General features: G+C 41.3%; 1 protein-coding gene across 1 annotated transcript in view; it reads right to left on the minus strand.

The window, feature by feature from the left end:
* The window catches only part of LOC126237517 (uncharacterized), a 213,678-nt gene that overhangs the window by 38,487 nt on the left and 150,065 nt on the right, over positions 1–25,126 (minus strand). Inside the window, exons 5-6 of the mRNA XM_049947687.1 lie at positions 13,722–13,868; positions 5,667–5,916 (exon numbers count right to left, since the gene is read on the minus strand). Coding sequence (XP_049803644.1) covers positions 5,667–5,916; positions 13,722–13,868 — 397 coding nt within the window. The remainder of the gene's footprint in view (positions 1–5,666; positions 5,917–13,721; positions 13,869–25,126) is intronic.

Genomic DNA, 25,126 nt, shown 5'->3' on the forward strand with positions numbered 1-25,126 from the left:
GTCTTGTGTCAAAGCGGTAGGTGGATCAAAACAAAATGTCCAGACACTCTGTGACCAAAATGGTACTGAAACAGAGGATGACAGACTAAAGGCCGAAATACTAAATGTCTTTTTCCAAAGCTGTTTCACAGAGGAAGAGTGCACTGTAGTTCCTTCTCTAGATTGTCGCAGAGATGAAAAAATGGTAGATATCGAAATAGACGACAGAGGGATAGAGAAACAATTAAGATCGCTCAAAAGAGGAAAAGCCACTGGACCTGATGGGATACCAGTTCGATTTTACACAGAGTACGCGAAGGAACCACGCTTCTTGCAGTGGTGTACCGTAGGCCTCTAGAAGAGCGTAGCGTTACAAAGGATTGGAAAAGGGCACAGGTCATCCCAGTTTTCAAAAAGGGACGTCGAACAGATGTGCAAAACTATAGACCTATATCTCTAACGTCGATCAGTTGTAGAATTTTGGAACACGTAGTATGTTCGAGTATAATGACTTTTCTGGAGACTAGAAATCTACTCTGTAGGAATCAGCATGGGTTTCAAAAAAGACGGTCGTGCGAAACCCAGCTCGCGCTATTCGTCCACGAGACTCAGAGGGCCATTGACACGGGTTCACAGGTAGATGCAGCGTTTCTTGACTTCCGCAAGGCGTTTGATACAGTTCCCCACAGTCGTTTAATGAACAAAGTAAGAGCATATGGACTATCAGACCAATTGTGTGATTGGATTGAAGAGTTCCTAGATAACAGAACGCAGCATGTCATTCTCAATGGAGAGAAGTCTTCCGAAGTAAGAGTGATTTCAGGTGTGCCACAGGGTAGTGTCATAGGACCGTTGCTATTCACAATATACATAAATGACCTTGTGGATGACATCGGAAGTTCACTGAGGCTTTTTGCAGATGATGCTGTGGTGTATCGAGAGGTTGTAACAATGGAAAAGTGTAATGAAATGCAGGAGGATCTGCAGCAAATTGACGCATGGTGCAGGGAATGGCAATTGAATCTCAATGTAGACAAGTGTAATGTGCTGCGAATACACAGAAAGATAGATCCCTTCTCATTTAGCTACAAAATAGCAGCTCAGCAACTGGTAGCAGTTAATTCCATAAATTATCTGGGAGTACGCATTAGGAGTGATTTAAAATGGAATGATCATATAAAGTTGATCGTCGGTAAAGCAGATGCCAGACAGATTCATTGGAAGAATCTTAAGGAAATGCAATCCAAAAACAAAGGAAGTAGGTTACAGCACACTTGTTCGCCCACTGCTTGAATACTGCTCAGCAGTGTGGGATCCGTACCAGATACGGTTGATAGAAGAGATAGAGAAGATGCAACGGAGAGCAGCGCGCATCATTACAGGATCATTTAGTAATTGCGAAAGCGTTACGGAGATGATATATAAACTCCAGTGGAAGACTCTGCAGGAGAGATGCTCAGTAGCTCGGTACAGGCTTTTGTTAAAGTTTCGAGGACATACCTTCACCGAAGAGTCAAGCAGTATATTGCTCCCTCCTACGTATATCTCGCGAAGAGGCCACGAGGATAAAATCAGAGATATTAGAGCCCACACAGAAGCATACCGACAATCCTTCTTTCCACGAACAATACGTGACTGGAATAGAAGGGAGAACCGATAGAGGTACTCAGGGTACCCTCCGCCACACACCGTCAGGTGGCTTGTGGAGTATGGATGTAGATGTAGATGTAGTCCCACTGTTAAGTGTCATTCACAGAATTAGCTGATTTCTGCACACAGCTGAACTTGCGCCGACTACTGTCTAACGAGTAGAAGCTGCTGTGAATGGATGTGGTACAACTGTTACCGAGAGACATTTATCAAAGTTATTGAAGGTGCTTCAAGTACTACCCTCTCCTGTGGAACTTTTCTCCTTTCCAGAAAGTATGGAATCTATCACTATTTGTCCGACAGACTGACTTCTGTCCTCTTAATAAGTTTCAGAGTTCTCTGTTGATGAAATTGAGCCACTGGATCACATTTCACCCATTGAGGAACATGCTGTATCTCCTGTCAAGAACAAGCAAGCACAAGGGTACGGGCCTTTTTATCATCAGCAATTCGAGTACATGGTGATTAGTCTTACCCCTTACAGAAGATACAGCAATGGATGGGTAAAATCACCTAATGCACTATGTGTATGCCTACAGACATCCTTTAATAGAGGCTGTTCTGGCATCTGTTGAGGGAAAAGGATGTGACCAACTAGACTGTGGCACACGTTGAAATGAATGGTACTTGTCACCTGAAGGCCAGGGTCGTACTTTGATCATTCTAGTGACTAGCAGTAAAGGGTGAGAAGACAGGCCTCATTCAAAAAACTTCAGGGAATCTCGCACTCTGCAGCACTGTCCCAGAAGTGATCACGGTCCCCTCATTCTGAGTCGAGTGGAAGGCTTTAACCTAAGAATTGGCCACTTCTGTGACAAACTAGGATGCAATTTCCTAGACTTGAACCACAGCCTTGAAAACTGTAGGATCCCATAAATGGGACACGAGTGCACCATATACCAGTGACTGCTACCACGGTAGCTGACTGTGTGGCGTGCAAACGAGGGCTCTATAGATTAAGTGACTTTTTGTTCTGTCAAGACAATGATAGCTGTTACAGAAATGCCCCTCAGATTAGAGTACTGAAATTCTACAGTATGTCTGTAAAGTACCTAGGCATTGTAAAAGGTAAATAAATTCTACACTAACAATCTTCATTTATCGAAATTAATATTGTGCAGATATTGTTATATAAGAATGTGGACGCACAGTTCAAAATTCACTGCAGGCACCTCTCACACCCACCAACCGTCTCAAATGACAGGGTACGGAATCCGCATACCTGTGGAGGAAGCTGTGAGATTCTGCCGATATCATCCCGAATCCACATTTCCAATTATTTCAGTGGTGAGGTTTCATCCGGTACACCTCACATTTTGCCCAGACCCACAGAAAGAAGTCACACAGTGTCACATCTGAACTTTTAGCAGGCCACTCACTCACTAGGTCGTCGTGGACATCGTGGAAACTTCTTATCTGACCACATATGCACGACATTTGCAAAGTGATGTCCCATCTCGCACGAAAATAATGTCTTCGATCTTATACCGTGCAGACACTGTGGATCAAACTTAATTTTCAGACATCTGCCGGTAGTTTTCTGTGTCCACTGTATTGTGCAGGATAAATGGCCCAATAAACCTCGTGGCAGTCATTCACACCGCACAGTCACTTGTGGGTGAGACTATATCTTTGCCAGTAACATCAGCATCATCATCATCTGCCAAATAGTGGCAATTATGTCAACTGATGAAACGTCACACACAGAAAAATGCCTTGTCACTCCCAGAGAATGTTATTAAACAACTGACACCAATCTGCATGCTAACTCAGCATTGACTCACCATACTCAATTCTGCAGTCACAGTCTCCCAGTGCCAGCTGTTGCACCTGATGTGGTTTCCACATTACCTAATTTGATTCTCGACATACTACGTACCTCGATAGTCCATTTTCGTATGCTGCCCAGTGAATCAATTATAAAGGGCTGTATATAAACATTTTCTGCTCTATTGCCACTTTATTGTCACATGGTGACACAGGTGGACGACCGGTTTTTCTTGCATCTTTTACCGAGCCTGCAGTCATTAACTTTCTGTGACAATTCCTTATTGTTTCTGGACGAACTCTAGCATTCACTCTGTTCACAGTACAGCATGACGTCTGCATTGGGATGACAGAATTCCACACTTTGTAACCTGCAGAAATCTGTGCTCACGGTTGAACAGTCAGGCGATCGACTGTCTTTTCGGCTGCCAAGTGCAGCTTCTTTCATGGTAATCTGCTGTACTAAAGAAAATTTAAGAACGTGCACTTGCTGAGGAGGAAAAAAGATAAAGGGGATGGAGGGAGTAAGGTGAAAAATACTGAGCACGGGGCACAACTCTAGTCTGGCAGCGAGGTTCCGTCATAGCAATATGGCCTCTGAGCCGGGTGAAGTGCGATCGTGCAGTCACTGCAGAAATCCAAATCTCTGAGTGCACACCATTTCATTGCAATTCCACTGATATCTAAACTTCCACAGCCATTTTAAAATACCTATTTACTTTCCAGACACTGTGCAGTGATCAACTGCTGAAGAGTTCACAACATCTTGACAGAGTTCGAAGCATTAGTCAAAAGAAGTGGTGCTCCTAATATCGGGGACAGGAAGCTGGTTAAAACCCAAAACTGGACACAATGAGATTTTTTTGAATGAACTGATGTGTATAGTGTGTACTGAAAGGACAGGCAAATAGGAAGCAGAGATCATATCTGCCATCACAGAAGAAAATTTAACTGAAGGTACACGCTAGATAATTTGGGCAAAATTCAGTACTGAGGGTGACAAATGTAAACTGGATCCTCCTGTGAAGCACTAGACTCAGCCCCAGAGAGAACCAAAAATGTAAGAAAAAGCATCAATTCGCTAGTACACAAGTTCCTCAATTATACTGTCATCATTGGAGGGACTAATCATCCAACAACTGATTGGCATAATTACAATTTTTTAAGTGGCAGGTGTGGCAAGATCTTTGTACAACAGAACTGGAAACTACCTAGAGAAGCTGGTCTAGAAGTCCACTCATGATAGAAATATAACAGACCTAATGGCAACTAACAGACCTGAGCTCTGAGGATGTGCAGCTTCTAACTTGCATCGGGACCCGTGTGCAAGATGGAAAACACTTCAAAAACAAGCTATTAACCAGGGCACGGACTGGAGTGTGCAGGCATTATTTAGTTTATTTTATTTACTTTGTTTATTTAGCCTGACTCAATTCAGACCTTGAAGACGCAGCTGCCTTCAAACCAGGAACACACACAAACAATATTATAAAATATTTTCAGTTTCTATGCGTACCTATTCCATTATGTACATTTAGAAATTATGAAAGCAGTTATAATAACCAATACAAACAACAACAGCGAATAATAATAATAAATACAGGGCATTAAGGGTAATAATAATTTGTTTAGCACATTTGGAGGCATGTTTAAAATCAGCAGGAACAGAAGACATAATTAAAGAGGAGAGTTGGTGAGTAAGTTTATACTTGTATATCCTATTACATTTGCCCTGCCTCAAAAGAGCACAGGGCTGGAGGGGGCACTCTACTTCAGCCATGTCTGACAGATTTATGACAAAGCTGAGGTCCAGAAATATGCAGTATAACTCTGCCAAGTGGGCCAGTAAGGACTGCACACTTTCACACTCAGGTTGGGGTGTAGTGCCACCACGAGTTGCTTCCGTTATAAACCCGTACGAAGAATGTGTGCCTCAGAAACAGGCACACCCAGCGCATTTCAGAATGTGATGAGAGTTCACAGAGCTGAACCAGTCAGGTAGAACACTGGAGAAAGGGGGTGAAACTGAAGGTCACCTACTTTTCCGCAACAGAACGTGTGTCGCTCTAAAGTGTGCGAGATACACACAGAAAGATCCGACAACACGATGGCAAGTATATGGCAACAGAAAATCAGAACTAATACATAAGTGCAAAGCAATGAAAGGGCTGTTTCTGGCAACCAAACATTTACACAGAACGATTAAAATATAGGAATCATATTCCTGCTTCCTACTGCACTGTATTAAAAAATAGGCAAGAATGACTTACCAAATATTTGGTTCGAAAAACGTGAAAACATAATGCTAAAGTGTTCCATGGGCTGCAGCAAGCCAACTGCTGTCATATGTGAAACAACTTGAATTGGTGTAACTTCTAGAGAAGGATCAATCTTCTGAGCATGTAGCTGTTTTAAACACTCCGCTTCATTATCTGAACCAAAGAAGTTGAACCATGCTCGCCTACGCGGGCTGCACTGTGTCTGTTTCATCAAAATGCGTTCATTCTGCAACTCTAGTTTCTGTAACAAGATATTTACTTCAGTGTTAGCTACTATGCAATGTTTATCATAAATAATGTTTGTCCTTGTGTAATAAAAATTTATTTATTCCATTGTGGCACTCACACTAGATCATACACAATATTTTAACTTATCATCGAGATCTTATGAAAAGATGAAAAATATTAAAACAATAAACAAAGACACAAACCGTAAGAATTTAACTCTTAGCAAATCTTAGTAAAACAAAGATACTAGTAAGAACCATACTGGAATCAACCAGGGACAATTAGGACAGCTCCAATCACACTGACTACCAGACAAATCTACATCTTTGTCACATGAACAGCTTTGCCAACTTCTCAGTACATTTTAGTGACTTATTATAAAAACCAAACCGAGCGCACCTGAAGTACACATATATGAGAAGTAAATGAACATGAAATGTATTGTTCACTATCCATTTAGTGCCTGATGCATTAACAAGCATTATACAATGAAGTTACAAAACATATTATAGTGGAAAGAATATTACAGAAAGATGAGAGGTTTCTATTTATATGATAAGGAAAGTTCTGGCATAATGTACAAGGGCTATTCAGAAAGCAGGGAACGCTTTGGCATAAAAAAAAAAAAAAAAACACAGAGTACAAGAAATACACTTTACTATATACATCTGAAAGAGTGACTGTCATACTACTTTTCCACACAGCCACCAAACACATTGAGGTACTTATAGCAGTGGACAAGCTTTGAAAGACCTCTGTCGTAAAATTCTGCCGCCTGAGATTTCAGCCAGTGAGTCACGCCTGCCTGTAGTTCCGTGTCATCATCAAAACACTGCGTTGCAAGCCAGTTCTTCATATTGGGAAACAAGTGGAAGTCACTTGGTGCAAGATCGGGGCTATAGGGAGGTTGAGGGAAAATTTCGGATTTAAATGAATTAAGGAGTTCTTTAGTGCGGTTTGCCGTGTGAGGTCGGGCATTGTCGTGCAGAAACAAAATTTTGTTTTGAACTGCTCTTCTAAGGCTGTGCAAAGTTTGACAGTACCAGGCAGAATTTACGGTTGTTCCACATTCGAGAAAGTCAATAAGAAGCACACCTTGCCTATCCCAAAACACTGTTGCCATCAACTTCCTTTCTCACAAGGTTTGCAAATATTTTCTTAGTTTTGGGGGTGACCTTGTGTGTCCCCACTCCACGGACTATAATTTTGTCTTGCAATTGATGTGTTTCACCCAAGTCTCATCACTGGTTACAATTCGATCCAGTAATGAATCACCATGTTTGTGGTAGGTCACTGTTCTTTATGGTGCTGTGTAAGCATTTTGGGCACCCATTGTGCACAAAATTTTTGGTAGCCTAGCTTTCGAGTGACAAACAAAAAAGTCCGTGAAAATAGTGGAAAAGAAAGTGGAAGCTCCATTATTGCGAAGCGACGGTTTTCAAGAATCGTTTCGTCAACTTTAGTGACAAGATCGTCAGTCATAATGCTCGGGCATCCACTCTTTTCTTCATCACGAAGGTTGGTTCAGCCATTTTTATATTGAATGCACCATTTCCAGACTAAACATTCACTCATTACGTCATTTCCGTACACTTCCCACAGTTCACGATACATTTCTATAGGTTTTAGGTTTTTTGCCAGCAAAAACCTTATCACAGACACGCAGAGACGTTCCCGCTGTCACGGTCCGGTGCCGACTCAGCTGCCGAGCGTGCACATACCAAAATATACGTGGTCGGTGGGCGCCTAGCGATATCAGATAGAAATGTTCCCTACTTTCTGAATAGCCCTCATAAACAACTTAAAAGTATAGGAGACAATTCTCCAAATACCAGAAGCATCGAGTCACTGACAGACACTCAAAACAGACCAAGGACTTCACTAGCTTTCACTCAATGCTTTAAAGACTGTGCGTGCGCACGCCCACCCGCATGTACACGAGCCTGTACAGCTACACTGTGCTGGCCGAACACACAATATCGGGACTGCAATTTGGCCAACAGACTGGGGTGAGGAGACGTGTCACGTTAGTCAGGTGAAAAGAAGAAGTGGGAAGTGGGAACAAGAGTTGGAGAAAGACGGCAAGTGACTGGAAAGGGTGGAGCAGGTTCTCGGGATAGGAATGCAACACAGGCCAGCGAATCTGTAGGACAATAATAACAGTGTGGAGGAGCAGACAGGAAGGCAGGTGCCGATCAGGGGAAGGGGAAAGGGTGCAGATGCAGTGGGCCAGCAGAGATCGAGACCACGAGTATTACGCAAAGAGATGACAGAGGAAGAATCTGGATGGCGTGGGTTTTTAAGCACACCCACTGCCAGAGCTCTAGGTGTCCATCACCTCGGTGCCTGGAAATTGGTATGTGGTTAAGATGTTTCCAGTGTGGAGGACAGAAATACAAGACCTGCCCAATTCACCCACCTGGTACACGCTACTGCACTCGTTCCGACAGGGGTGGAGCGACCTGCAAACACGGCCACACCGTACAGGCTCTGACGCAGTATCTGCGTCGAATTTCGGGTCGGTGTGACCACTGTCTAGCTGTTGACAAACGAATGCAGAATGACAAACCGTGACCGACAGAAAAGTTGGTGCCTAGTATGACACACTCAAATTAACTGACTTCTTCACGGTCCGTGCACCCTGGATCCTACCTACCGCAACAAGCTTTTCTCAACCACACAGATGGTAGTTATCGTTGCAAAGTGACCACTGTTCCCATAATTGTCAATCCGCACCCTCAATCTGACAGCCTCCCTCTTCCCCTGTCCCGCACCCTTCCTTTCCACCGCCCTCGTGCGCAGTACGGACGCACTGGCCCGGCGTGTCCCGTACACCCGTTGCCTGCCTCCGAGCCGTCGGCCCTGACCCTCACTCCCTCCCCAGCATCGTTTCTCCTGCTACCCACCCCACCTGACACGTGACTTAGTTCTGCTTCATCTCTCACATATTGTCCGTTCATTTATTTCCCTATTTTCCTTCACATCAGTTAAGCACGTGTGTCACTGGCCCCAAACGATGCAGTCCCTCTGACTTTTGTGGCACCTGATGGCACGGGCCACAGCCACTGACTGTAGCACATGCTATCCTCTGAACCACCTGTCACAAGGATCTCAGGTAAACATTATCTGAATTAAAAATTATTAAATTTCGTTTCATCTTCAGTTGATGCCTTCCTGAGAGACAATCTCCAATCCTTCCAAATTAACAATGTCTGTGAGGACCAGATGTGGCCTTAAGTCAGAGAAATACCCTAACAGAGAGATTTATACCACATAAACTAACAAACCATATAGTGGAGATGCCGAGTCGCAGATAGGCACTACAAAAAGACTGTCGCAACAAATAAAGCTTTCGGCCATTAAGGCCTTCGTCAACCACACACACACACACACACACACACACACACACACACACACACACACACAGTCTCAGGCAACTGAAACCACCCATGTTATTACATTCCATCCTGGAACTTCCAATGTTCGTTAGTTTCTCAAGCGATGGAGCTGATCGCCTTTCGTACACTGTTACAGAAACCGCAACAGAAGCAGGCCAAATTTAAAGGAATGAAAAAATCCCCGACATTGGGAATCTTTTACGGAAGTCTGAAATTTAGTACTTACAATAGTTTCCACAGAGAAACTATCTCAAACCTGGAAGAAAATCCAAAGAGATTCTGGTTGTATGGAAAGTTTGTTAGTCGCAAGACAATCAATGCCTTCTCTATGTGATAGCAATGGAAATACTATCAATGACAGTGCTAATAAAGCAGAGTTATGAAACACAGCCTTTTGAAATTCTTACACCAAAGAAAACAAAATGAATATTTCACAATTCGAATCAAGAACAGTCACCAACATGAGTAACTTGAAAGAATGTATCCTCAGAGCAGTTTGTTGTTGTGGTCTTCAGTCCTGAGACTGGTTTGATGCAGCTCTCCATGCTACTCTATCCTGTGCAAGCTTCTTCATCTCCCAATACCTACTGCAACCTACATCCTTCTGAATCTGCTTAGTGTATTCATCTCTTTGTCTCCCTCTACGATTTTTACCCTCCACGCTGCCCTCCAATGCTAAATTTGTGATCCCTTGATGCCTCAAAACATGTCCTACCAACCGATCCCTTCTTCTAGTCAAGTTGTGCCACAAACCTCTTCTCCCCAATCCTATTCAATACCTCCTCATTAGTTACGTGATCTACCCATTTAATCTTCAGCATTCTTGTGTAGCACCACATTTCGAAAGCTTCTATTCTCTTCTTGTCCAAACTAGCTATCGTCCATGTTTCACTTCCATACATGGCTACACTCCATACAAATACTTTCAGAAACGACTTCCTGACACTTAAATCTATACTCGATGTTAACAAATTTCTCTTCTTCAGAAACGATTTCCTTGCCATTGCCAGTCTACATTTTATATCCTCTCTACTTCGACCATCATCAGTTATTTTACTCCCTAAATAGCAAAACTAATTCCTCAGCATCACCCGATTTAATTTGACTACATTCCATTATCCTCGTTTTGCTTTTGTAGATGTTCATCTTATATCCTCCTTTCAAGACACTGTCCATTCCGTTCAACTGCTCTTCCAAGTCCTTTGTTGTCTCTGACAGAATTACAATGTCATCGGCAAACCTCAAAGTTTTTACTTCTTCTCCATGAATTTTAATACCTACTCCGAATTTTTCTTTTGTTTCCTTTACTGCTTGCTCAATATACAGATTGAATAACATCGGGGAGAGGCTACAACCCTGCCTCACTCAGAGCAGTGAAGCAACTTAAATCACTTAATAAAATCAAGTCTTCTGGTCCAGACCATATATCACTTAGTTTTCTTTCAGAGTATGCTGACTTAATAGCTCCATATTTAATCACCACGTATGATCACTCGCTGGATGAAAGATCCGATTCCAAAGATTGGAAAGTTGCACAAGTCGCACCAATATTCAAGAAAGTAAGTAGGAGTAATCCACTAAATTACAGGCCCACACCATTAATGTCGATATGCAGCAGGATTTTGGAATACATACTGTGTTCAAACATTAGGGATTACTTCCAAGAGAATGGCCTATTGTCACAGTCAACACAGATTTAGTAAACATTGTTCTTATGAAACAACATGCCCCCACAAAGTGGTGAGTGCTTTCAACAAGAAATTTCTAGATTTCCACAAAGCATCAAGTTTCTTGCAATCAAATTGCACACTTACAGAAGACAATCTCAGTTATGTGACTGGATTTCTGATTTCCAGTCAGTGAGGTCACAGTTCATAGTATGTGATGGAAAGTCATTAAGTACAATAGACATGATTTCTGACATTCCACAAGTTAGCATTTTAGGCCCTTTGCTGTTCCTTATCTATATGAAGATTTTTGGAGACAATCCAAGCAGCCGTCTTAGGTTGTTTGCAGATGATGCTGTCATTTATTGTCTAGTAAAGTCATCAGATGATCAAACCCAACTGCAAACCAATTTTAAAAAAAGACATCTGTCTGGTGACAAGATTTGCAATTGACCCTAAATAATGAGAAGTATGAAGTCGCCCACGTGAGTGCTAAAAGAAACCTGTTAAACTTCATTTAAATGATGAATCAATCAAATCTGAAGGCCATAAATTCCACTAAATACCTAGGAACTACAACTATGAACAACTTAAACTGGAAAGAACGCACAGAAAATGTTGTGGGGAAGGTGAACCAAAGACTGCGTTTTCTTGGCAGAACACTTTAGAAGATATAACAGATATACTAAAGAGCCTGTCTACACTGCTTGTCCATAGTCTTTTGGAGGTCTGCTGCACGGTGTGGGGTCCTTACCAGATAGGATTAATGGAATACATTGAGAAAGTTCAAAGAAGAGCAGTACATTTCGTATAATTGAGAAATACAGGAGAGAGTGTTCGTGACACAATACAGGATTTGGGGATCATTAAAACAAAGGCGTTTCTCATTGGGGTGGGATCTTCATGAAATTTCAGTCAGCAACTTCCTATTATGAATGCGAAAATATTTTGTCGATACCAACCTACATAGGGAGAAACACTCATCATAATAAAATAAGCAAAATCAAAATTTGCATGGAAAGATAGTGTTTTTTCTGTACACTATTCGAGAGCAGAATAGAGAATCACCATTGAGGTGGTTCAATGAACCATCTGCCAGGCACTTAAGTGCGATTTGCAGGATATCCACGTAGGTGTAGATGTAGATTTCCGAAATGGAATGTTCCATACGTTTAGCTCCAACTACATTGCATGTTCAAATGTCTTAATTCCCATTGTGCGGCCGTAATCATGTTGGAACTCTTTTCACATCAATCACCTGAGTACAACTGACAGTTCGAGCTCTTTCACACTTTGTGTACATGATACTACCGCCATCTGTTGATGTGCATATCACTATCACATGACTTGTCACCTCAGTGTATTATGACAATTGTATACAATCTACATTTTATTGGGTCATACATGATGAAAATTTAACTCTGGACCATTGATGTTCACGGTTTTTCTCCTGTGAAGATGTTTGTAATAATTGAAACCAGTAGAGAATAAACCAACAATTTTACAGTCGATGGCACAAATTTGATTTTTTCAAAATTAACATTCCTCCCCTCACATCTGGTATTTCCACAGTGGCCGTGCTACTGATCCCTGTGCCCGAGGTAAGTGACCAACTTCAATTAGCTCATAGTCTAATTCCCTAACAACAAAACTAAGAACTTCTTAGAGTATTATTGTCTCATTTTTGTTTCTTCCAGAGCAAGAAAACTGCACTCTTACGAGTATATTGACATTAGCTGACATTTTTAGATTTGGCTGTTAGTTCCTACATGTATCTTATTATAAAAAACAGGTAAAAAATGCAGACCAAACCATTTGATCTAAAACTTTAGTTTTTCCATCTCCCATATATATTTCGCATTTTCATTTGGCTTACTGCAGTTGGGCTCAAGTGTTAACGTGTTTTCTGCGTCAGAAAGACATTGTCCAAAAGTTTTAATATTGTAGCAGTGTTCTTCACTGTGCATGTCTCTGAGTCAATACCTCTTCTAGAAGTTATGTAATACTCTATCCTTTCCATATTATTAACATTTTGTAGACCAAGCAAAACCATAAGTTGGGCCAGCCACGACTGTGTTAAAAAGACCACACATGAGTACAAGTTAGATCGTGATTTTCTCAATGCACGAGCCATCTATTGCTTGAAAACTGGACTCATTGTAGACGAAAACGATGTACCGACATCTCGCTACCTTTCTCGGCTGGTGCTGCCTTCTGTTGCCAATTTCTATAATTATTTCAAATGAAACAATAGTGAACATAACAAATTGACATAATTTGATATGTATACTCACAAGGTTTCATAGCTCTCTGTAATAGTGCTAGAAATACATCATATCAGTTGAGTGAGAAAGGAATTTTGGCAGCTCAATAGGCAAAAATTGTCTAATAACTTGACTTGCACATTTTTTTTTGTACGTATAATTATACTTTCCGCCATCATTTCAAAATCTGTAATCTACCAATGGATTAAAGTAAATATGAAAAAATAAATAAGAGAGAGAGAGGGGGCAGGCTCTAGCTTGGGAAGGGTTTCCTTCTGAAAGCTAGCAATTTTTCCATTCTCTCTTGTATGAGCCTGTTAATGACAATGCTTCTGCTATTCAGTGAGTGGTCCCCTTTACTCCTAAATTATTTACATTCTACCAGAACTTTCCTACTAAATTTAACCACTAATAATACATTTTCAAACTACATATGAAGTAAAAAGGATGAATACTAGAACTGGTAATGTTACAACAGATGTAACTCACCTTAAGCAGTAGTTTTTGAGTCTTAAAGTAACTTACAGCAAAAATAGAAAGTGCAAGAATCAGCACAATTCTCCTCATCGTTCCACCCATTAGGAATACACAAACTGGTAAAAGGGCAAAACTCATTGCAGCAATATTTGACCAAACCTAAATATGACAGAAAGATTATTATTATAATATATATATAAAGAAAGAAGTTTTATTTCATCACAATATGTACAGAAATACAGGTAAAGAAAGAAACTGTTCCAGCTAAGAAATTGCACTTTTTTTTTTTTTTTTTTTACATTTATTGCCATTTTACAGTTTCTTAGTAACTTGTATTATCAATATGGAGAAGCTGATCATTGAACAGAACTACTGTCAGTTTCCAAAACATGAGCAAGATGACAGAGATACATGTTAGAAGTTAAAACGGCTGTGTAGTTTTCACATTCATTTCTGACATCACACACTTAAGACATACCTAGCACATACTTTACAACCAAACATGGTAAATCATATATGCAGACATTCCTGAGATACAGCGATGCTCTCTCTCCTGTGTGACAGTGTGTACGCATTCTGTGCATCACTGATGAGGCGCCCTGCAGTCTAATCTCCTAACAGATGATTATTAGCCCTGCAGCAGTCACTCCACGATTCGTACCGTTAGTAGTCACTGCGGACTGTCAGTTCGCATACAGATAAATAAGATTTTAAAAAATCAACAAAGTAATTCTGAGTATATAATTTACAATGTTTAAATTTTAATGGCAGCTTGGACTTCCACATGTTTTGAAACAAGCTCAGAAAACAACAGGAGCAGAAAGTTTCTTCGTCTAGTGCAGCTCACTCAGTTTTTAGCACCATCAATTACTAAAGCACCAACAACTGTAACCTAGATGTAAACTGCACACAACTGTCATGTGACTACACCTCGTTCATCTACCATTTCTGCTTTGACCCTCTCTTGGGCAATTTCAACTCAAATCAGGCAAGTCAAAAGTGAACGTGTCATATACTACTTCAAAGTTCACTGAAAAAAAAAAAAATATATATGCATAAGTTCCACATGATACTTCTCCAAAACTACAATATTTTGATTTTCTGATGATTTCTTAAAACGCTACAGACCTCTCTAAATGAGAGTATTTGTGAAAATGTCACAACGAAAGGCAAAAGTGACACATTGTAGTAAAGAAACCAAAAATGATATCTGAATTTATTTTCAATAAATACTTCGTTCCCAATATTATAAGACATGATTAATACATATAAGATTTTTTCCATTTTCTTTGGAAATATAAACAATGAAAATTTTTAACTTTTTGTAAATTTCAAAATTGCGTTTTGAAAATAAGAATAGTCACAGGATGTTAACTGTCTCGAGAAATAATAAAGTGGAAGGATTTCTAATTGTCAGCTACGACATTGTCGTCGTCGTCAGCAGTCCACAGACTGGTTTGATGCAGCTCTCCGTGCTACTCCATCCTGTGCAGGCCTCTTCATCTCCAACTAACTACTGCAACCTACATCCTTCCAAATCTGCTTAGTGTATTCATTTCTTGGTCTCCCTCTACGATTTTTACCCTCCACACTGCCCTCCAACACTACATTAGTGATCCCTTGATGCCTCAGAACATGTCCTACCAACCGACCCTTTCTTCTAGTCAAGTTTTGACACAAATTCCCCTTCCCCCCAATTCTATTCACTACCTCATTAGTTACGCGATCTACCCATCTAATCTTCGGCATTCTTCTGCAGCACCACATTTTGAGAGCTTCTATTCTCTTCTTGTCTAAACTAACTATTGTCCATGTGTCACTTCCATACATGGCTATACTCCATACAAATACTTTCAGGAAAGTCTTCCTTACACATTAATCTATACTTTACATTAACAAATTTCTCTTCTTCAGAAACACTTTCCTTTCCATTGCCAGCCTACATTTTATATCCTCTACTTTGACCATCATCAGTTATTTTGCTCCCCAAAGAGCAGAACTCATTTACTGCTTTAAGTGTCTTCTTTCCTAACCTAATTCCCTCAGCATCACCTGATTTAGTTCAACTTCCATTATCCTCATTTTGCTTTTGTTGATGTTCATCTTATATCCTCCTTTCAAGAAACTGTCCATCCCATTCAGCTGCTCTTCCAGGTCCTTTGCTGTCTCTGATAGAATTACAATGTCACTGGCGAACCTCAAAGTTTTTATTTCTTCTCCATGGTTTTTAATACCTACTCCGAATTTTTCTTTTGTTTCCTTTATTGCTTGCTCAATATACAGATTGAATAACATCGGGGAGAGGCTACAACCCTGTCTCACTCCTTTCCCAACCACTGCTTCCCTTTCATGCCCCTCGACTCTTATAACTGCTATCTGGTTTCTGTACAAATTGTAAATAGCCTTTCGCTCCCTGTATTTTACCCCTGCCACCTTCAGGATTTGAAAGAGAGTATTCCAATCAACATTGTTGAAACTTTCTCTAAGTCTACAAATGCTAGAAACGTAGGTTTGCCTTTCCCTAATCTATCTTCTAAAATAAGTTGTAGGATCAGTATTGCCTCACCTGTTCCAATATTTCTACAGAATTCAAGCTGCTCTTGGGGAAAAGCAGTTTGGATTCCGTAGAAATGTTGGAATAGGTGAGGCAATACTGACCCTACAAATTACTTATCTTAGAAGATAGTATTTTGCAGCCATGACTTATTAAACTGACAGTTCAGTAATTTTCACACCTGCCAGCACCTGCTTTCTTTGGGATTGGAATAATTACTCTTCTCAACATCTGAAGGTGTTTTGCCTGTCTCACACATCTTACTCAGCAGATGGAAGAGTTTTGTCATGGCTGCCTCTCCCAAGGCTATCAGAAGCTTTAATGGAATGTTGTGTACTCATGGGGCCTTGTTTCGACTTAGGCCTTTCAGTGCTCTGTTAAGTTTTTCATGCAATATCCTATCTCCTATTTCATCTTCATCTACATCCTCTTCCATTTCCACAATATTGCCCTCAAGAGCATTGCCCTTCTATAAAGCCTCTATCTACTCCTTCCACCTTTCTTCCTTCCCTGCTTTGCTTAGAACTGGTTTTCCAACTGAGCTCCTGATATTCATACAAGTGGTTCTCTTTTCTCAAAAGGTCTCTAATTTTCCTGTAGGCAGTATCTATCTTACCCCCAGTGATATATGCCTCTACATCCTTACTTTTGTCCTCTAGCCATCCCTGCTTAGTCATTTTGCACTACCTGTCACTCTTATTTTTGAGACGTTTGTATTCCTTTTTGCCTGCTTCATTTACTGCGTTTTTATACTTTCTCATTTCATCAAATTCAATATATCTTCTGTTAACCAAGGATTTCTACTAGCCCTCGTCTTTTTAACTACTCGATCCTCTGCTGCCTTCACTATTTCATCTCTCAAGGCTACCCATTCTCATTCTACTGTATTTCTTTCCTCATTCTTGTCAATGATTCCCTAATGCTCTCCCTGAAACACTCTACAACCTCTGGTTCCTTCAACTTATGCAGGTCCCATCACCTTAAATTCCCACCTTTTTGCAGTTTCTTCAGTTTTAATCTACAGTTCATAACCAACAGATTGTGGTCAGAGTCCACATCAGCCCATGGAAATGTCTTACAATTTAAAACCTGGTTCCTAAATCTGTCTTACCATTATACAGTCTATCTGAAACCTTCCAATGTCTGCAGGTCTCTTCCACTACTGTGGTACATGTAGGCATTGGTCTATCTTGGCTATAATAATGCGTTCACTATGCTGTTTGTAATAGTTTACCTGCATTCCTATTTTTTATTCCTTATTAAGTCTACTCCTGCATTACCCTTATTTGATTTTCTATTTTAACCCTGTATTCAGCTGGCTGTAAGTTTTGTTCCTCCTGCCACCAAACTTCACTAATTCCCACTATAGCTTTAACCTATCCACTTCCCTTTTTAAATTTTCTGACCTACCTGCCCAACAAAGGTATCTGACATCCCACACACTAATCTGTAGCATACGAGTTTGCTTTCTCCCGATAATGATGTCCTCCTGAGTAGTTCCTGCCTGAAGATCTGAATGGGGGACTATTTTAACTCTGGAATATTTTACCCAAGAGGAAATCATCATTTAACCATACAATAAAGCAGCATGCCCCCAGAAAACATTACGGCTGTAGTTTCCCCTTTCTTTCAACCCTTTGCAGTACCAGCACAGCAAGGCCGTCTCGGTTAATGTTTCAAGTCCAGATCAGTCCGTAATCAAGACTGTTGCCCCTGCAACTACTGGAAAGGCTGCTGCCACTCATCAGGAACCACCAATTGTCTGGCCTCTCTACAGACACCCGTCCATTGTGATTGCACTTATGGTACAGCTATCTGTAAAATGCATGAAATTCTTTAATTGTCAAAATACTTTTACATAAACATGAAATAACCTGAATTTTTTTGGTTATTTCAAAATTATTTTCTCCAAAGCCCCATCCTAAATGTTCTAAAAATGTCACAGTACATTAGTTGGTCATTGTACTTGGGGAATATGCGATCAGAGTACTTGTCCATACGAAACATGATAAATTTTTTAGAGAGTTTTAGCTTTATTCTCAGGGTAAAAAATTATGGGCACTTAAATATTTAAACTGAAGCAATTTTGTCATATGATGACATGGTTGGAGACCGTGGCTGTTATTTGAAGACAAATGATGATGTTGAGACAGCAACCAGCCACAAACTTATTTTAGGTTTCTTTATTCAAGAGGTACAGTTACCAGTTTTGAATCATTACGATTCATCGTCAGATGGCTTTCATGCCTTCATTACAACATGTGCTGCGTTTTTTTTACCAATCAGTAATCCTAAAACATAAATAATACATAATTATAAGCACGTCACAAAGATGGTGGAGTTGCAGATTTGCATTTCATGCGAGTCACACCGCAATGCAAATCTGTAACAACCATCTTTGTGACGTGCTTCTGACTATGTATTATTAATATTTTAGGGTAACTAATCAGTGAAAAATGCAGCACATGTTGTAATGAAAGCATGAAAGCCATCTGACGATGAATTGTAATGATTCGAAACCGGTAACCATACCTTTTGAATAAATGAACTTACAATAAATTTTTGGCTGGTTGCTGTCTCAACAACATCAACATTTAGCCTGATAGCTGATTTTAAATAAATGTCATGCAAAACAGTTATTTCTGAATCAAAATAATTACTTTACAACATTAAAAGTGGGAGGGAAAACAATTCATAATTTTGTTTGAAAGTATTTTCTAACAAATGAGATACAGAATATTTATACCCATTTTTCTTTTTATTATTCACAAAGTATTATTGTCTTCTGTCACGATTTCACTTCATGACTTTCCATGAATTAAAATTGCCTAAAATGTAACAACACTGCACTGTTGAAGAGAGTTCAATTGCTTTTTCCATCTGCTTCTCACTGAACTGTTATAAGCCGAGTTGAATTTGCACACCCCGCAAGAAGATTCCAACAAGAGCAGTACTTGGGAAATGGGAACTGCACACTGATCTTTTGATGATCGCCATTTGAAAGCATTAGCAGGAAAAAAAATGGTTCAAATGGCTCTGAGCACTATGGGACTTAACATCTATGGTCATCAGTCCCCTAGAACTTAGAACTACTTAAACCTAACCAACCTAAGGACAGCACACAACACCCAGCCATCACGAGGCAGAGAAAATCCCTGACACCGCCGGGAATCGAACCCGGGAACCCGGGCGTGGGAAGCGAGAACGCTACCGTACGACCACGAGATGCGGGCAATTAGCAGGACAATGAGGTGTCAAAGAAAGCTGTTTTATCTTGCAGCTCATGAGAGAGAGAGAGAGAGAGAGAGAGAGAGAGAGAGAGAGAGAGAGAGAGAGAGCTATCTATCCCACCCACCACTGACTGTCATACACACAAGAAACAAAGTGGCTCACTACAAAGTATTCTAATGGATACTGTGGTCTCTGCATTTCACACACAGTAAGAGGCTGCATTTTGTGGAGAATCATTATTGCAAAGTATGTGCCACTCCGGAATGCAACCCAGTAGTGATTCCATTGAATTCGTACCACAGGCTTCATAGCAGACCACTCTTCTCTTTTTTAAATGGGATTCCCTTAATGCACTTTCACTTGCAATTAAGTGTTTCACATTTCTTACTGATGTTGATATGGTGTGTACAAATCCAGTAGCATCTCCTACAGTACCAACAACATCATGCTGGAGATGAAATCTTGTTACAAGATGTTTACAGAGACCTCCTACCACATCACATGCAGTTGTTACGTGATCTTCTGCTTGAAATATCCATTTTTTGTCTTTATTCCTGTACTACAGTGTTAAACAAGCTCAAAGCGGAAAACAGTTTTTAAAATGAGATGCTGCATCACGAGTCACATACACATTAAGGAAATACATTTCCTCTAGATGCTATGTCATCAATTATTATGGCAACAGTGTAGCCCGCATGTCAACTGTCACGAATGAGATCATCACTGACAACAGCGAAACAGTGTGATGTTCCAACTAAGTGAGCATCACACGTGAATATTGATACCTGTGACATGCGTTGAGAGGCAAGACAAAAATGTGGTTCCTGAAGAGGGGCAGCAGCCTTTTCAGTGATTGACTAATCTGGCCTTGTAACGTGAACCAAAATGGCGTTGCTGTGCTGTTACTGTGAAAGACTGAAAGCAAGGGGAAACTACAGACGTAATTTTTCCCGAGGGCATGCAGCTTCATTGTATGGTTAAATGATGACACTGTCCTCTTGGGTAAAATATTCCAGAATTCCTTTCTGCAAAGCAACAGACCAGTCCTCAGCAGAATCGGAATGAAGAAGTAAGTGTCAGCATTCCGAGATGTGGCTGATTTTACTTCTGCTATGGCGGTCTCTGAATCCTCTGAGCATGATGGTGAGCTATTCCTTTCGTGACCCAACGCCAAGTCTCTGTAATAACGTCTCTGGCTCTACTGTCTTCTTCACCCAGTCTCCTCCCTCCCACAATGCATAGGTTACGTCATTGTGAGAATCCTGAAGGTGTAACGCTTCAACAGTCATAATTTCAGCATCAGGACACACAGTACACTCTTGCAACCATCATTTATCGTGTAGCTCTTGACACACACACACACACACACACACACACACACACACACACACACAAAAGCATCAGGCCCATCTCTGTACTACTTTCCTGTGAAACTGCTTACAGTGAAACAAACAAGTTTCAAGTTAGTGCAGTAAATACATGTAAATACTTCCTTCATTGGCTGGTAATTCACCCATTTTGGTCATACTGAGTAGAATTTTATGAGACGATTTTTAAACTCTGGTTTTCCTTTTTCCATTAGGAGATATTCTCTTATTGATTTTGTCATAAATCTTTTTACCTTTTTAACTCACAGAGATAATATCGGCCTGATTAGGACTTGCCTGCTGCAATCATTGCCATCACTTAGGTAATATTCCAGAGCAACAGTAAACGTATCATCTTTTAACAGATGCCCACAGTAAGAATCTGGGCATTCCCAAATACCTTTCTCATTCTTTATTTTCCAAACTTCCAAATCAAATAATGTGAGGAAATGGGTATGTGTTTCTGTAATCTGCTGCCGAGAGTAACCACCTCGTATCAGTGTCCGTAACTGTACCGCCTCAGCACAGGTGACTGCTGGTTTTGAAACCACGCTTCACATTTTGTGCATGTATCACTATTTTCAGGTTCTGCACTAAATGCATCTACACTATACACTTCACAAAGCTTTGAAGATGTTGCTAGTGTAAAACTTGTTTCAATTTCTTCCAGTTTTCTTTTTACACAATGTTTTCTTCTTCTGCTTCTTACGTTTCCTGGACATTTATGAGGGAATATCGTAGGGGCTACAGCAGGAATGCTAACATTCAAGGCATCAGTAACTTGACACCCACGAATATAAAACACCTGCACTCTATTCTTCGGTTTCACATTCAAGTGATGGTGATCGTTCCAGTGGGTTGTTACTAAACTACTTCTTGTGGTGATTGTAGCAATTCCTGTACAATGAATGTCATGCTAATACAGTTACTTGAGGACCAACATATTTCTGCAATATCTGACAGAATTCCAACAACTGAAGTGTTTTTCACTTTTCTTAAACACCACCTTCTTGTGTCTTTTCATAGTCCACACACCTCAAACTTTCACTACTGTCTTTCCTCACTGACATTGTCTCTAACAAAAAGTTCAAACCAAACACAAAACTTGATGCAGAATGGTTTATGTGCAAGTTCTCACTTATTTGTTGTAAACAAAAGATATCCGGAAACGCTGTTGCCAACGTGCATATTTTACACAAGAAATTCAATGATGAGAAATATGCAGAATATCGAAAAATTTTTAATACTTCACACAGAAAAATACTGCCCACTGTGTTTGCACTGACTACTCACATATTAACAAAACAATATTTTGTGTCATTCTCAAGTTTTCAGATGGAGGTTTTTAGAGTAAATAATTCATAAAACTCAAAAATTCAGTTTTTTTTGCATTTTTAGAAATAAATGTTTACATAATATAGATAGCTGAAGCAGAGAAGATACTGTTTATAATTACACCAGCAGTATGTGTTAATATAACAGAAAAGGTAGCGTTCCGTGACTCTCGAAATTAGAAAAAATATTTGTAAGTGGTTGGTTGGATTGAAGGGACCAGACTACTAGGGCCATCGGTCCCGTTTTCCACAAACTTTAAACACCCACAAAGAATAAGAACAAACAATGGAGATGACAAGAGACGAGACAGGACAAGAAAGACACAGACAGAGACCAGAAAAAAAAAGGATCAAATTACACCTAGTGTGACAGTGGTTGGCTGACCATAGAAACAAAAAAGGAAAAGCTAACCACCAAGAAACTCACTAAAAAAACCAGTCAAAAATCGTAGGCCAAAGGCCAGACTCGACACACACACACACACACACACACACACACACACACACACACACACACACACAAAAAAAAAACAAGAGAGAGACAAACACGTATATCAAACGATAAAAACCTCCTGCATGAATAAAACTCTAAACTGAATCTGCCTTCGCAACGTCATCCGAAAAAACTGCCGGAAGCATATCAGGCACTGCAAACGTCTGCCTCAGTGGAGTTAAAAGCAGTCAGTCGAACAAGATGTGGACTACCGTCAAAGCTGACCCGCAGCGACATAAAGGTGGGTCCTCGCGGCGCAATAAATAGCTGTGTGTCATCGAGGTGCGGCCAACACGCAGCTGGCAGAGGACAACACAGTCCTTGTGAGAGACCCGCCATGCAACGGTAGCCTTGTTCAGGGCCCGAAGTTTGTCGGGTGAAGCAAGGGCATGCCATTCTCCACCCCAGGTGCGAAGTACCTTCTGCTGCAAAACTGACTTGAGGTCACTCTCCGAAAGGCCAATCTCAGCGGCTAGTGCACGGACAGCCTGTTTGGCCAGCGTGTCGACACGTTCATTTCCCGGGATGCTGACATGACCCGGGGTCCACACAAAGACCACAGAGCGGCCACAATGGGCAAGAGTATGGAAAGACTCCTGGATAGCCATCACCAGACAAGAGCGAGGGAAACACTGGTCGATAGCTCGTAAACCAGCTCAGGGAGTCACTACAGATAACGAAGGTCTCACCTGAGCAGGAGCGGATATACTCTAGGGTGCGAGAGACAGTGACCGGCACGACAGTAAAAACACTGCAGCCAGCCGAGTGTTGTTCACAATGATCCTCTAGCGTAACAGCATAACCGACACAACCAGCAACCATCGAACCATCAGTATAGACAACATCAGAGCCTTGAAACGCGGCAAGGATTGAAAGAAACCAGTGGCGGAGGGCCTCAGGAGGGACTGAGTCCTTCGGGCCTCAGGAGGGACTGAGTCCTTCGGGCCCTGCGCCAAATCGAGCCGAAGGCATGGGCGGGGCACACACCAGCGGGGTATATGCAGGGGGGCCCGGAAAAAAGGTGGAAGAGGGAGAACCTCAAGCCCAGAGAGAAGAGCTCTGACGCGAACCGCAATCTTCCCCACTACTGGGGCCGCCGTTCCAGAAAATGGACGACCGACTGAGGGAACAGAAGGCAATATTTGGGATGCCCGGGCAAGCTACAAATGTGTGTAGCATAAGCGGCCAGTAATCGTTGGTGCCGGAACCGCAATGGAGGGACACCTGCCTCCACAAGTTTGCTGTTGACAGGGCTTGTCCGGGAAGCTCCAGTGGAGAGTCGGGTCCCACTGTGAAGGATGGGGTCCAGCAACTGCAATGCGGAAGGGGATGCCGAACCGTAAGCGAGGCTCCCATAATCTAGACTGGATTGAATTGAATTAACGCCAGGGACAGCTGTAGAAGGGTAGACCATTCGGCACCCCAGTTGATTGACGCAAGCAACAGAGCATTAAGGTGCCGCCAGCACATCTGTCTAAACTGCCGAATATGAGGGAGCCAAGTCAACCAGATATCAAAAACCAATCCCAAAAACCGATGCGTTTCCACCACAGCAAGAGGTTCGCCATCAAGATAAAGCCCCGTGGCTCAGGGTGAACAGTGCGTTGCTGGCAGAAATGCACAACACAGGTCTTGGCAGCCGAAAACTGGAAGCCAAGCGCTACAGTCAACTAGCGCCCTGCAGCTGCTATTCAGCAGCTGCGATGCCAGTGGAGCTATAGTACAGGCAGAGGTCGTCAGCCTACAAGGAAGCTGAGACAGACGTTCCCACAGCTGCAACAAGCCCATTAATTGCAATCGAAAAGAGGCAGACACTTAAGACAGATCCTTGGGGTACCCCATTCTCCTGAACTCTGGTTGTTCTACGGAAGGCTGCAACTTACGCATGGAAGGAACGAAGCGACAGAAAATTTGGTATGAAAATTGGCAGCGGACCCCAACGACCCCAACCATGATGAAGCGTAGAGAGGATGTGATGTCGCTATGTTTTATCGTATGCCTTCCGCATGTCCAAAAAACACAGCGATCAGATGCTGATGGCAGGCAAAGGCCATATGGATGGCAGACTCCAGGCACACCAGATTATCAGCGGCACTTACGGAACCGACCCTGAGACGGAGCCAATGGGAGGCGGGGCGCATGGAGTATCGGGATGGGATCGACGACCACAATCACGACATTTGAGGCTGGAAGCTGTGAAGGCATTGCTAATTATGCATATAAAATTTTTTTCATGATTTTCTTTAGATTTCTGTTCTTTTTCTTTTGTTCATATGGGCATTTCTAATTGTGATTATGTAACATTCTACTGTGGTTTCTAAATGTAAAAATGCAATTGTGATTATTTCGTTTGCCAATGGATAAATACATTTCTTGCTTTGTACCTGTAGTAAAGTTTGTAAAGTTCTCTTTTGGAGGATTATTAATTGTGAAAAATG

The sequence above is a fragment of the Schistocerca nitens genome, chromosome 2 (assembly GCF_023898315.1).
Source record: "Schistocerca nitens isolate TAMUIC-IGC-003100 chromosome 2, iqSchNite1.1, whole genome shotgun sequence".
Lineage (NCBI taxonomy): Eukaryota > Metazoa > Arthropoda > Insecta > Orthoptera > Acrididae > Schistocerca > Schistocerca nitens.